The sequence below is a fragment of the Mus pahari genome, chromosome 8 (genome assembly GCF_900095145.1).
Source record: "Mus pahari chromosome 8, PAHARI_EIJ_v1.1, whole genome shotgun sequence".
Lineage (NCBI taxonomy): Eukaryota > Metazoa > Chordata > Mammalia > Rodentia > Muridae > Mus > Mus pahari.
In genome coordinates, this window is record NC_034597.1 from 74,310,843 (window position 1) to 74,326,478 (window position 15,636).

The 15,636-nt window shown below is 40.5% G+C and overlaps 1 protein-coding gene across 3 annotated transcripts in view; it reads left to right on the forward strand.

Moving 5' to 3' along the window:
- Positions 1-862: 862 nt before the first annotated feature.
- Pcdh17 (protocadherin 17) overlaps positions 863-15,636 on the forward strand; it is a 93,168-nt gene continuing 78,394 nt past the window's right edge. For 2 of the 3 annotated variants that reach the window (XM_029541513.1, XM_029541514.1), the window contains exon 1: positions 3,115-5,697. In XM_029541513.1, coding sequence (XP_029397373.1) covers positions 3,139-5,697 — 2,559 coding nt within the window. In that variant the 5' untranslated portion in view covers positions 3,115-3,138. Of the gene's footprint in view, positions 5,698-15,636 lie in introns of all 3 variants that reach the window. The other variant, XM_021203513.2, reaches the window with a different exon arrangement.

Here is a 15,636-nt window from a genome sequence, read left to right on the forward strand (position 1 = left end):
TCTCTCTCTCTCTCTCTCTCTCTCTCTCTCTCTCTCTCGGGCGCGCGCACGCACGCGCGCGCACGCACCCACTCCGCATCTCCAGATGAGTGCACGAGGAGTCAGAAAATCCGCAACTCCCTTGGCCCAGTGTGTGTGTGTGTGTGTGTGTGTGTGTGTGTGTGTGTGTGTGTGTGTGTGTGTAAACTGACGACGTGGGTTGGTGTGTGGACTAGAAGGCACCAGGAAGACCGCAGCTACCTCTCTCTGCAAAGTAGACCGTGATTCCCCACGCCTGGCTTTACATCCGATCCCCACATGAAATCAAATCACTGTCAAACTTTTCTCATTCTAGAGGAAGACACCCTCCGGTAGCTAAAGACCTGGGCGACCACGGTTCAGCCCCGGGCGCCGCCGCGGAGACTTAGCGCGGGCTCTGCGGGCCTGGATGCTCTCCGGTCCGACTCAGCTAGTCAATGACTCTAAAGCGCTGGGGCTTCTGGCCCCGCCCCCGCCTGCCGTTTCTCCGCCTCCCATTGGGCGTGGGCCGAGAAGGCAGGGTCTGGCACCCCGCGCCGATTGGCTGGCAGAGAATCAGTATCAATGTTTAAGCGGCGGCGTGAGGTGAATAGAGTCAGTCAGCAAGAGACGCTGGGGAGAGAATCCGGACTGCGAGCCCGGCGGCTGCCGCAGCGGAGGAGGGCGGCTCGGAGACGCTACTCCAACTGTTGAATTGAATTTTTCACCTTCCATTTCCTCCGTGTCTTGTCTGGCGGAGATGGATTTATTCGGTTTGAAACCTGCACGTCTTTCTCAGGCTTTGGGGTGATCCTGACAGGCACCGCACCAGACTGAAAGAGACCACTCGTGACAGAAAAAAAAAAAAAAAAAAACAAATAAAAAAAAAAAAACCTCCAAAACAGGCTGCACAATTAGCTATGCACACCGATGCTGGACTTTGTGAACAGAGACCGTTGGGAGGAAAATCTTGAACTATGATCCTGGGCTAAGCTGTGAATCATTACTGGAAACGTGCCCCCACCCCTAAGACTGAGAGATTTGGGGGCATCTCACGCCTAACCAAGTGGAAAGGTTTTTTAAAAAAACAAATAAATATTCGTAAGCAAAGCAGAAGCCTGGTTTTGCAGAGCCTCGGACTCTCGGCCGAAAGAGGTAGAGTAAAAGTGTTCCTGGATTCCGCTTTGCCTTCCTCCTCCCCCCACGCTTTTTCTCGTTTTCTCCCCCCACCCCCCGACGTAAATCCGGCTTTTTTGTTCTTGTTGTTTGTTTGTTTTTTTTTGTTTTTGTTTTTCCTATTGAGTGAGTCAGAGAAAGCCTTAAGAAGAAGCCTCAACTAACGACTGCGAAGGGAGGACCGTGAGGGGAGAGTGAATACGATTCGTTCCGCTGCTTCTGACTCATCCCGCAGATCAGAACACCTGCATTTCTGGATGTGTCATTCCCGTAGACCGAGGCGCCGGGAGAAGCGGAAATAATGTGTAGATCAACCCGTGCCTAACCTCCCCTCGGAGGTGGAGGAGGTAGTTTCCCCGGGTGGGCGCCCTGGCAGAACCGCGGTAGCTGCAGCTCTTCACCCTCTCTGCTTTTCCCAAGTCGACCAGAGAGACCGTGAGAGCCAGACTGCAGAATGCATCACGCCAAGCTTTGATGTATTCCGTCCACCCTACTCCTCCAATTTAAAATAATAATATTATTATTATTATTAATAATAATAAGGGAAAAAACCCCTACACTGTATTCTCTTCAAATATTTGCCACTCTTGTTCCTCGCCAGGGTTTTCCTTTCTAGATGAAAAGGAGGCTGGGCCACTGGAAGGAGGTGCTGAATAGAAAGAAAAGAGCCACTTGACAGCCCAGCCCTGTGAATGCAGAGACTGTTTCCCTTCTAGCGAGAGACAGGGCGAGTGTGTGTGTGTGCTAGGACTGGGAGGGTAGCTCCCTCCTCCTTTCTAGTCTGCCCTTCCCCCCTCGCCACCCCCCTCAAATCTGCACGTCTAACCATGAGTTGCCTGTTGATTTCCATTCGCCTGGCAAGAGAGGCAAACTGGAATTAAACTGCAGGGAGAGAAGTCTTCGCTTGCAGGAAGAGGATGGGATGGTAGTGGCGGCTCCCGGCTTGGCGTAGAGACACCAGAGTGTTCTACGAACAGAGGCGGAGATATCTCTCTCTCTATTTTCTCCTCCCAATAGGCTCTCGGCGCAAATGCTGATCAGGCTGTGGCTTTCTTGATTTTGGGGGAGAACCCTCTCCGAGGAAGAGGGAGGAGCTTGGTAGGGGGGAGGAAACTACAAATCGGGACACTTTTTTTTTCCTCTGCATTTCCTCCCCCTCCCTCTGGCTGCTCGGAAAGAAGAGAGAAAAAGAAGAGAGAGAGAGAGAGAAAAGACTTGGCTCGGAGATGCAGTCCGCTGCCGCCGCCGCCTAAGCCAACAAGGCAAGATTAGATCTTTAAATGCAGCAATACACTGCCTGAAAGCCGAGCATCCTGCATAGCGAGCAGACATTTCTCCGTGCGCCAGGGCAGCCTCAAATATGCATATGTATCTGTGACTCTTTCTTCGTCCCTACTCATTCCCATCAATCGCATCACCGAATACGAGTAACTAAAGGATTCCACTTTCTGATCTGCCTGGAGACACACCTCCCGAAGCCCTCCCCCACCCGATTTGAAGAGTATTCTGTAGGCTGCTGGAGGGAGTGGATTTTGCAGCGCCTAGCGGGAGTGAGGAAAACCCAGCAATTCTTCAGCTCATTATCATCTCTTCCAGACTCCGATTTCCTTTTTATCGCCAGCCTCATCACGCAAGTTTTAACCTCCCGAAGTCCAGGCGGGAGAGACAAAGCCTTTGGCTTGCCCTCAGCCGCAGGGAGTCGCCGCCTGGCTCCGAGCTGCTGCAGCTTCGCTGCGCGGCTGCATCTCTCCCAGTGCGAATGCTGTAGATCAACAGGTTCGGGCAACTTGAGCGGAATAAGGAGAGACTGCCTGGTGCCGCAGCCCGGGTGCGGAGGAAAGGAAAGACTCGCTGACTTGTGGCTCGCTCAGAGCTCGCACGCTCCGCCCCGGTTCCAGACTGGCGCGCACCCACCAGCTAGCACCTCCAGTCCGGCTGCTCCTGTTCCCACCCCACCGGTCTGGGATGTACCTTTCCATCTGTTGCTGCTTCCTTTTGTGGGCCCCTGCCCTGACACTCAAAAACCTCAATTACTCGGTGCCAGAAGAGCAAGGGGCCGGCACGGTGATTGGCAACATCGGCAAGGATGCCCGACTGCAGCCCGGGCTTCCGCCGGCTGAGCGCGGCGGCGGCAGCGGGAGGAGCAAGTCTGGCAGCTACCGGGTGCTGGAGAACTCCGCACCTCATCTGCTGGACGTGGACGCCGACAGCGGGCTCCTCTACACCAAACAGCGCATCGACCGTGAGTCCTTATGCCGCCACAATGCCAAGTGCCAGCTCTCCCTAGAGGTGTTCGCTAACGACAAGGAGATTTGCATGATCAAGGTAGAGATCCAGGACATCAACGACAACGCTCCCTCTTTCCCCTCGGATCAGATAGAAATGGACATCTCAGAGAACGCGGCACCCGGCACCCGCTTCCCCCTCACGAGCGCACACGACCCAGACGCTGGCGAGAACGGGCTCCGCACCTATTTGCTCACCCGCGATGATCATGGCCTCTTTGCCCTGGACGTCAAGTCCCGCGGCGACGGCACCAAGTTCCCAGAGCTGGTCATCCAAAAGGCACTGGACCGCGAGCTGCAGAACCACCACACTCTGGTGCTGACCGCCCTGGATGGCGGGGAGCCTCCACGCTCCGCCACCGTGCAGATCAATGTGAAGGTGATCGATTCCAATGACAACAGTCCAGTCTTCGAGGCTCCGTCATACTTGGTGGAACTGCCCGAGAACGCTCCACTGGGTACCGTGGTTATTGATCTGAACGCCACCGATGCTGATGAAGGTCCCAACGGAGAAGTCCTCTACTCCTTCAGCAGCTATGTGCCCGACCGCGTGCGGGAGCTCTTCTCCATCGATCCTAAAACTGGCTTGATCCGCGTTAAGGGCAACCTGGACTATGAGGAGAACGGCATGTTGGAGATCGACGTGCAGGCCAGAGACCTAGGACCTAATCCTATCCCAGCCCACTGCAAGGTCACAGTCAAGCTTATCGACCGTAACGATAACGCGCCGTCCATTGGTTTCGTCTCCGTGCGCCAGGGGGCGCTGAGTGAGGCCGCCCCGCCTGGCACAGTCATCGCCCTAGTGCGGGTCACTGACCGGGACTCAGGCAAGAATGGGCAGCTTCAGTGTCGGGTTCTAGGTGGAGGAGGGACTGGAGGTGGCCTGGGGGGTCCTGGTTCTGTCCCCTTCAAGCTTGAAGAGAACTATGACAACTTCTACACCGTGGTGACTGACCGTCCACTGGACCGTGAGACACAAGATGAGTACAATGTAACCATTGTGGCCCGGGACGGGGGCTCCCCTCCACTCAACTCCACCAAGTCATTCACTGTCAAGATTCTGGATGAGAATGACAATCCGCCTCGGTTCACCAAAGGACTGTACGTGCTTCAAGTACATGAGAACAACATTCCAGGAGAATACCTCGGGTCAGTGCTCGCCCAGGATCCCGACCTGGGCCAAAATGGGACAGTGTCATACTCCATTCTTCCCTCACACATCGGTGACGTGTCTATTTACACCTATGTGTCCGTGAACCCCACTAACGGGGCCATATATGCCCTGCGCTCCTTTAACTATGAACAAACCAAGGCTTTTGAATTCAAAGTACTGGCTAAGGACTCAGGGGCGCCAGCGCACTTGGAGAGCAACGCCACGGTGAGGGTGACGGTGTTAGACGTGAACGACAACGCTCCAGTGATTGTGCTTCCCACTCTACAGAACGACACAGCTGAGCTGCAGGTCCCGCGCAATGCTGGCCTGGGGTACCTGGTAAGCACCGTGCGCGCCCTGGACAGCGACTTTGGAGAGAGCGGGCGCCTCACCTATGAGATCGTGGATGGCAACGATGACCACCTGTTTGAGATCGATCCGTCCAGCGGCGAGATCCGCACGCTGCACCCCTTCTGGGAGGATGTGACCCCAGTGGTGGAACTCGTGGTGAAGGTGACCGATCATGGCAAGCCCACCTTGTCCGCCGTGGCCAAACTTATCATCCGCTCAGTGAGCGGCTCCCTGCCTGAAGGGGTACCGCGAGTGAACGGGGAGCAGCACCACTGGGACATGTCTCTGCCTCTCATAGTGACACTGAGCACGATTTCTATCATCCTCCTAGCGGCCATGATCACCATCGCTGTCAAGTGTAAACGGGAAAACAAGGAGATTCGCACTTACAACTGCCGAATCGCCGAGTACAGCCACCCTCAGCTAGGCGGGGGGAAGGGCAAGAAGAAAAAAATCAACAAAAACGATATCATGCTGGTGCAGAGCGAGGTGGAGGAGAGGAACTCCATGAACGTCATGAACGTGGTGAGCAGTCCCTCCCTGGCCACCTCCCCTATGTACTTCGACTACCAAACCCGCCTGCCCCTCAGCTCGCCCCGGTCAGAGGTGATGTATCTTAAGCCAGCTTCCAACAACCTGACTGTCCCGCAGGGGCACGCAGGCTGCCACACCAGCTTCACCGGACAAGGGACTAATTCGAGCGAGACCCCTGCCACTCGGATGTCCATAATTCAGGTAGGAGACTTTTAGAGTAAAGGGGACTTCACTTAAAAGCTCTTGCTGGTGCTGTCCTGAGACCTTTGGATAAGGGAAAGCCAGATGACCAGCAATCATGTGTGTGGGGTGGGCAGTAGTTAACTCAAAATGGTTCACATCTTTGACCCTGTGTGTACACCATTGGTTATTCAGAATCCCTCCCGGGTAAATAGCTAAAACACATGCCATACCTCTGCTTCATTTCTTTTTCAAATTTATTTTTACACATTTTGAAATGATAACAAGTCAATATTTTAACTTTATTCTATCTGCAGGACTATATTTCTTTCTATATCATGACTCCCAGAGTAGAAAAAAAAAAGGAAAAAAAAGTTAATTTCCTTTAGTGAGTTTTATTCCATTAAAATATTTTATGTTGATATGAAGTTTATATCCCAAATTGGAGCTAACTTCTTCAGTATGGAATAGTCACCAGGTTAGGACTCTAAAGCTGTGAATCAACTTGAACCAAGTTTCACCCTCTGATACATCAGTTTTGTATTTTGAAAGTGTTCTAGGCATGTGAACCCCATTTATTCCTTAACTAAACTTTCAGCTTCAGCTTTGGAGGTGTGATTCACATCCTAATGTGCTTTGTACAAGTTAGGCACAGTGACCAGAAAAAACAAAAAAAAAAAAGTCTTTGCAAAGAATTTCATTGTTTCCAGGTTTTCCTGTGAGCCTCTTGTAGTCACTAAGGGATGAGAAGTGTGCCCAGAGTGTCATAAGGTCACTTTTTATGCTATTGGTGACAGGGAATTAAATTACAATGGATCCCCCGTGATTTGTTTCTTGAACAGGGTATATTTTCAAGGTATCTACACATATTATTAAGCATAAGATGAAAATAAAACCATTGCCTAAAGCCGTAGACATTAATGCTCGCGAAGATGACTGTACTGGGAGGATCCAGTCCCCTCCTTGTTCTTTTATTCACTACTGTTGTGTCACAGAAAAATATAATTCTTGGGTATCATAATACTTAGAACACATGTTGTTACAAACTCCTCTGAATTGAAGTTTGCAACTGAGTATAATGAAAATTGACACTTGTTGGGGGGGCAGTTTAGTTTGAAGTAAATGGAAAGTCATTGGCCTTATTATTATGCTTTGAAAAGCTTGTCTCAGTAAAGTTACTATTGTTCAGACGGAGTGTTGAAGACCACCCATAAGACCTGCTAATATACTCCCCATGTCCTAACACTAAGCAGAAAACATTTTCTATGACAGCCTAGTGTCCATGTGAGCAGGGCTTGCCAAGTACAATGTAATTTATTATTCAAGTATAAAATTCCATTTTTATAATATTCACTGTATATGAGTAATCATGTAATCATGGATTTAAAGTTTATATGAAACATGAAAGAAATTCTCAACTATAAAAACTTGGCTTCTAAAAATGTCTTCCTGTAACTGCATGAAACTGGTATTTATAAACACTAATTTCTCTATAGAGGGAATAATGATTAAAGGTTTGTTTATAGATGTGATGTAGTCATTCTGGAATTGCAAATATTTTGTACACCTGTCCTATATTTATGCCACTGACAAAGTTGACGCAAAAGGCTAATACTTAATCATCTACTTTAAGGGCTGTGAGTTGAATTTTCATCTACTTTCCAGCATAAAAAAAAAATCTATAAAATCAAATTGGTGCAGTAAAATTGTCAGCAAGTGTGTCTTCTTACACTAGTGAAGAGCACTCTTGAAAAAAATATCCAAAAATTTGGAAGGATGTAGTACTTGTACTATGTTAATCATATTGCCATTGAAGCTGGTCATTGGCTGTAAATCATAGTGGTGGGTCCTCACTAAGTGAAACCCAACTCAAGAAAAATCACATACCAACCCCAAATTTCCACAGTTTAAGTAGTAAGTAAAAAGACTGTCTTTGTATTCTTTTATGTTAAAAAAAAAAACTGTAACCCATTCCATCGAAGTACAAAATGGACTTTGGATTAAGTTTGTAATTTTATCAAAGTGTCTAAATCCCCTATGCTATTCCTGTCTTTAAAAATTCTCAACCTAAACAGCTAAGTTTCCTTCATCTTCCTTCAGTCCTTTAAAAGATGGGTTGAAGAATTCAATAAATTAATATCCTTGGAAATGTACCACATTTCTCTAATATTTATTATAAAAATAATAAATTCGCCAGTTGATGCACCTCCCCCTTCTCTTTCCCTCAACATTTGGGCGGCAATGCATATTATGCTCAAGTGGAATGAAGGAAGTCTGCAGGAATTCCATAGTCTTGTATCTAGTTCATTTGTTAGCATTTGCATCAGTCGGCCTGCAACTTAAACATGCTACTAATTTCATGTCTCTTTCTTAAAGTAGACTTGTATTCCACAAAATCTAATTGGATCAACAGCTTGTAGCTCTGGGTCATCTTCATTTTTCATTATCTTGCATAGTGTTTTGAAATTCCATAGTATATCTTTAGAAATGGGTTAAGAATTTTTCATACTTATGTTGTAACACCCATGTACAATAAGGAGATATGAAATTTAGGAATTTTGGTGCTGTATGGCTCGCATTATAGCTAAAGTAAAAAGTGGTTATAGTCTGTGAGTGTTTTGATTGCAGGGCCCAAGATTCATGCTTCAAGTTTTTGTTTAATCTCAGGTGTATACATATTAACATAGATATGTGAAAAGAGATTTTATTTTTATTAAATCCTGTGAATCAGGCTATAAAGTGTTTAGACAATAGATGTGTGACTGGAATATCAATAATTGCACAAGAATTATACTACTACTTTCAAGTTACAATGTGATATTTTATTTATTTTAAGGTATAGACCTTAAACAGATTTTGAAGTGGGTAAGGTAGTCTGTCACACGAACTATACACCAAAGAACAGTTTTCATTGGAGACATTTCCCTGTGTACTATTTTGTGCAGTAATGTAAAATATAACATGAATGTAGAAGTCTTTACTAATTCTGAAGTATAACTGTTAATTGTGGCTTTCTAAGAACAAGTTCACACTTGTAATAGCAGTAGGGAAGGGAAGGCAGACGGTCAGTCAGAACTTCAAAGTCCCTCTTGGTTAAATGGAGTGGCCAGCTTGAGATACATGCTAGTCTGTAAAACAAAACAACAAATTCAGTTAAATCTCAGGCAACTTCTCAACAGGTGTTCTCCATGAATCAGAATCCTCAGTGAGAAGACTTACTGGGACTCCCTGATGATAGGACTTCTTGATTTTGTTTTGTTTTGTTTATTTATTTTTTTTAAATATCTGTATTCTTCCACAGTACCTCCTGCAGTTTTAATATATCCTCATCGACAAAAGTGCATTAACCCAGCAAAAAGATTTCCTAAAGTTTAAAGAAATATATAGTTTTTACAAGTCTACTTTAAAAAAGCATGCCCATTCACTTCAAAGTACTGAAAAATAAAAATAAAATTCTCTTTAAATATGTTCATGTGCCTTAAAACATAACTATGCCAAATATAAGCTAAGCATATTATTTTAGATATAAATTAACATAATAATGATAAGGTAGGGGCCTAGAGCAAAAGAAGCGCATACCAGTGAGATTGAACTGTAAAGGAGTAAGTGATCATGTACAAAGGGTTAAATGTATATTTAAAAAGATGAAAGCTGAAGTGTCTTTAATAATGGTGTTATCCGCTGTGTGTGTTTGTCCTTATTTTTCTCTAACACAAGAGTTTCTTGACTCTAGATACATGTTCTGATGAGTTCCCAAGACCTCAATTGATCGCTCATAGTGTATACTTCTTTAAATTAATAATTTCATTAACAGATGCAGAGTATAAATATCCTGTATTGTCACTTCAAGTTGTGGAGGTATTTGGCTACACTTTTTATGCTAAGAAGATGCCACTTGATTAGTCTCACGCACTCATCTTTCTTCACAAAATCCTTTACTTAGGAGGATTATGTTGAATTGAGCAAGAGATGGATGACATCCTCATCCTGCATATCTCCTGGGCACTGTGCACTTTCCTTTCCTTTTTATTTTTTATTTCCACAATGATTATTCAAAACATAGGATTAATTTATACTTTAGTGTAATGACTATTCACTATCAAAGTCTTATTTTAGTTTGGATTGAAATTACTTGAAGTATTACACAATCAAAATTCTAACTGAGCATAGGGAGTTCAAAATTTCTCTGGTGGAGATTTTAAACTTACTTTTAAAGTTCCAAACTTATTTTTATTGTTCCTACTAAAATACTGATATTACTGTTAGTAAGATGTGCTTTTGTGGAGATTACCTCCAATGTAAACTTGTGAGCATTTCTTTATTTGATAACAAAGGAAAAAAAACAAGATAAAATTAGAAGCCACGGAATTTTTTTTAATAGAGGTGACAAAAAAGCTCTTCATGAATTATGAACTTTATTACCCACTAGCCTGCCAATTTCAATAACATTTCCAAAATTACAGTCATATGTTTCTTGATCATCCTCACATTGATATGAAAATTCTTTAGGTTTCTGTATTATAAAACAATACATTTTTAAAAATTTCACTTCACCCGTATGTGAGTTATGTTATTTCGTTACAAAGTATTTTGAAACTACATTTTCAGCATCTTTTCTTATAAAAAAACGTATGTGATCTGATTAAAAAATGCGCCCTAAAATTCTTACCTCAAACTCTTAAACTTAGTCTTACAAAATAGTTAATAGTCCTTAAAACAGAAAATAACCACTGTTTACATAGTTCACTCACCCCTGTTTACATAGTTCACTCACAGACTTCTGTCTATGAAGTTACTGTTATAATAGATGTGTATCATTCAAATTCATACAATGCCTAGAAATAGCTTTCTTTATATGTGAATTTAAAATAATTAATCCTAAAATAACCCCCAACTGTCATCTCAATTAAAGAATTATGAAGTTTACATATTTAATGAGAAGACATTCAATATTTAGGATGAATGTTTAGTGCTGTTTTTAAGTGCAGTATCTTACTATAGTATGAGAAATCACTATTGTCAGGAATGAGATCTCAAATTTCTCACTGTGAGTGCTGCTTATGTAATATGGTATAACAGAGAAGCACACAGAAGCATAGGTGTATAAGCTAAGAAAAATATCTTAAGATTTCTAAAAAAATAATAGAAATTTACTTGCAATCAGTAAAGTTGACTCTGCCTATGCTTATTAGAGTATAAAGAAATAAACTTTTTGGAAAATGTAGTTATGTCTTTACCTATGTTTATATTTATCTATGATTATGAATATTTTCAGTACCAATTATGTATGTAAATATGCAAGCACAAATATCCCATTTTACAAATTTCAATTCAAAGCAAGTCACTTTTTAAAGAAAAACATATTTCCCTTTAAAATATATTAAACATTATAACATAGATCTTACATGGATTAAGGAAAATATAAACAAATGTTAAGCAAATGTTTGGTACTTTGGGGACTGGTGGGATGGCTGGAAACATTAAAAACATATGGTGTAAGGTTGATGATGAAAGACTAAGAGGAAGAAGTTTCTACAGCTGGGCTCAGGCCTGTGAGGAAATGAAACTTAACTCCCTGATGCAGAGAAGACGTGCAATACACTCAATAGTGGGTACATTCTTACAAATGCACTCACTAATTACTATATTAGTCATTGCTCTAGAATGTATTCCCCTAGGTAATACGTCTGTTTAATAAATCCCACAGGGCATTACCTTAAAGTCATATTTTAGTAAAGCATTAGTGAAGTGATTTCTTTGGATTAAATTCCTTCAACCAATGATGTATAATTGTTAGAGAATAGCATAGAGCTCATCTTTTTACTTATCATTTTTGAAGATAGCATGACTTCTGCCACCCACTTACAAGACACTTTCGAAGTTCATCAGACCTACACTAATCTATTGTCAACCAACTTTAGTAAAGGAGACTTTGACATGAATTCCCCTCAATGGCAGCATACAGTATTTTACAGCAAGTCATAGCTTTCACCGCTAGCTTTGACAGTGATGTATTGCTAGCCTTTGGTCTCTGGAAATAAATCATCTATAATAAAGAAGTTCTTAATGGCATCAACATTCTTGCTGTGACTAAGCAGAAATATGCTCCTGCTTCATTGCTACTGCAGGGGAATCAGTTCAGTATTTTTAAGGTGGAGTATAAAGGAAAGGAAAAACTCATAGCAATATATAAATGCAAGTTGTAGTTTTATGGGAGGACGTTTCAATTATATGTATTCTGATAGACTATGAAATTGGTTTTCGGGCAGTGCTTGAGAGAATCTGTTGACATACATGTGACACAGTATTGTCTGTCTGTTCTGGTCATAGTGACATTCTGATTACTGGTGTTTGTAGGCCTTGAACTGGATCTATTCCAGGCAGATTTATTGTAGTGAAATGGTTCTTAATGGTTCATTGAGCATCTAGCATATCTATGCTGAACACAATTGGCACGTTTGCATATATTTATTTCAAAAATAAGGCAGTTAAACAGTATAATTATGAGAAAATGAATCATGACAATAAAATACTCTTAAAGTTAACAAGCTTTGTGATCAAATGTTAAATACAGGTTGGAGAAATGAAACTTTATATGTAACTAATCTATATAAACATACTTTGGTTTGATTAGAGGAATGGAATATATTAAAATATTAAATAATATTAGAAGTGCATTTTACTCAGACATTTTAAAATATTTTGATATCCATGTTATCTTATTTTCTTTATATTCAAATTCTATGAAGTAGTCTCATCAACCATATTAATGTTATAGGAATTTGGCATGGTAAAGATAATATAATTTAAAAGATCCTACTTTGTTCTAAAATATACTCTGCCTAACAACATTTAATTCTTTTTAAATTTGTAATGTGTTTATTGATTTTTAATTACTGAAACACATTAAAGGAACCATTTAAATGACAATTTCTTGTTTACTTCCTTTATCAGCTAAAAGCAGTATTTGTAGGGTTTAAAAGGCAAAAGTGTTAAAATGAATCTCAAGTTTGACAGTATACATTTACAATTGTTTGGTGGATTGTTACTACTATTTGCAAACATTAGTTTTGTGCTTATAAATTATGTTAATGCATATGTAGATGCTAACTTTACATTCTTAAATGTCCCTGAGCTATTCTAGAGGTGTTAACACTTAAAGGCAACTGAACCTGAAAACTGGCTGAATAACTCACACCCTCTACATATCTATGATGGTTTATGCATCTTTCTTTCATTTTTTATATTTATATAATAGCTTAAACATAGCTTATATATAAGACATAAAACATACATTCATAGTATTTCTCTTGATAATCATATGAATGTATAAAATTTTAGTAAACTTCCAGTGAAACATAGCCCAAAGTTAAAGTGTGATTGTATCCTAAATTTTGCTTTTTAGTATACATGTACAAAATGAAAACATACTGTAATTTTACCTTTAAAAGGATTCAGAGATTAAAAGGATTACAAGCTTTCTTATTTTTATAATCCATGTCTAGACTACGTTTTAAGAAAATTTACTTTTCCATGGTAAATATTCTCATTCATTTTCAAGTCTTGAGACTAAAGGCTTATCAAATTTTAAGATATAGCTTTGATTTTTATATCATACTCTTCAATACAAATACCTTTGCTAGAGATGTTTAGTTTTCAAACATTTTATTTTATTACATTACACTGTTTGTCATATGATTGAATATTCTGCATGGTATTTTCTTTTTTTTCACTGCAGTAGAAAAGTTGGATGTAGAGTTGAGTTTCTTTCAGAAAATGAAAAATTTAGCTACAAGTACAAATTGGCACTGTGTGCTTCCTAACAGGGCTTTTATTTCAGGAGATGGCATAAGATAACAAGAAGAAAGTAGAATATTTAAGAAAGCCTATAAACTTATCAACAATTTACTAAAACAAATATTTTCATTTCCCCATATTAGAAGAGAAGGGAACTGGCTTTTATTAAAGGAGTTTATTTCCCAGCTCAAGCCTGACATTCCTCAATGGTACATATTTTCATAATTATTAATCACACAAATCTTCAGACAACTTTTTAAATGTGTTGCTTTGATATTTATAGTTAAATTGTGAAAGAATAGAATAAAATATGATCTAAATTTTAGTGATCTCTTTCTTGGAACTATATTTCTTTGGACATATTGGCCTTGCTTTCTAGTCTATTTTTCAGTGTTTCATGTATTTTAGGAAAGTTTGCCCAAGGTAAGCAATTTGCACCACCAACAAACATAAATACATGTAAAGATTCAAATAACAATAAAGCAAACAACCAAATATTTTAGTTTGAAACTATATGATGATGATTTTCTTTGTGATCATTCAATCAGCTACAATGAAAATGATAATAAAGATAGGGAGTTGATTTCCCACCTGAAAAATGAATCTTCACATAGCCTTAAGTTGTAGTAACAACTAACCACTTTTTTTTGCAAGCTGCCCTCATATTCTAATCTGACCTCATTTCAAATATCTGTGATTAAAGAAGTCAAGTATATATATAAGCATTTTACTGCACATAGGAAAATGAAATTCCTCGGTAACAACAGAAAACAGTCAATTTACGTTACAAGATAACAAGAAGAATGTAGAATATTTAAGAAAGCCTATAAACTTATCAACAATTTACTAAAACAAATATTTTCACTTTCCCATATTAGAAGAGAACATATGGAATTAACTCACATTAATATGTAGGATTGTTGAAGGCAGATATGTAAGAGAATAGCAAACAGTATCAGTTCATAGACTGACGTAAACTTGTCTAACCTTGCACTTTTATGACACCACATCATGGTTAGTAATTATTAGCTGTGTTTAATTCTTGACCTTCAGAGGAAAACTATTATTTTTTTCCCTAGATAATAATAAGTTTGGAAAGAAGAGGACAATCCTTTTAAACAAACCAACACTCAATAAAATTTTTAAAAGTTATCACCAGAGGTCTGTCTGAGATGTCTTCCTGATTTCAAATGTCTAAGTAGTCAAAAACAACAAAATATGAGGAATACATTTAATAATTTTTCTTCTGATTTTGAGCAATAGACTTTCCATAATTTTTTTTTTTATATAATGAAGACTATTACACAGTAATTTGGGTTAGAATACATGCCCAGTTCCCCATTTCAAAACCCAATTTGTTACCACCTGTGGCTATTTCTATTAAAAAAAAAAAAGAAACAAAATTACTATGAGTCTCAGCAGTCTTAGAGTAAATTTTTGCAATTACAATACCTCCCTTGGGCAGATGTGTGAAAATGGTAGATTAATTCCTGCCAGGATTTTTCTCTTCCTTGTGCGTTTTTAGGTTTGGTGTCTCCTTCTTATTAGAGAGAGTGTTTGCTCTGGGTAAAGGTTATGTCAGTGTTTCTGTAGTAAATCTCCAGAAATAAAGATCCACAAATCAGCCATTAAATTTTGCCGTAGGCAAAAAACTGACATGTAACAGCTCACCGAAGGAGTGGATAATATTTTCCGTTACTGTCCTCCGTGGCCTGGGTTAAGTTTGAAGTAAAGCAGTAAGAATATTCGGCTGCTGTGAGAAACCCGACAAAAGCATATCTAAGTGAGTAGAAGCTGTAGGAAGAATTTGATTTTCTGTTTGGTTCCCAAGCTACATGAAGCCTAAACATTTAAAAGACAGATAATAAAGATATTAGGACTCGAGAATTAACAACTTCTCCTTTCCGCTATCTCTTTTTCTGTTGAAGTGGTTGCTCCGTAAACGCTGTTCTTGATGAATAGCTAATCGATTTACACACAGCTAGTAGATTCTTTCGATTCTTTCAAATTTCAACAGTGTTAGATGTCTGGATGAGTGTTTCAACTATATAATATTAAGATTCAGTTAACTGATCTTGTCTGGGTAGAAGAATTGAAGATAAATAGCACATCTCCATTTTTATACTTTATACTCGGTACCTTTTAAACAAGAGCAATAAGAAT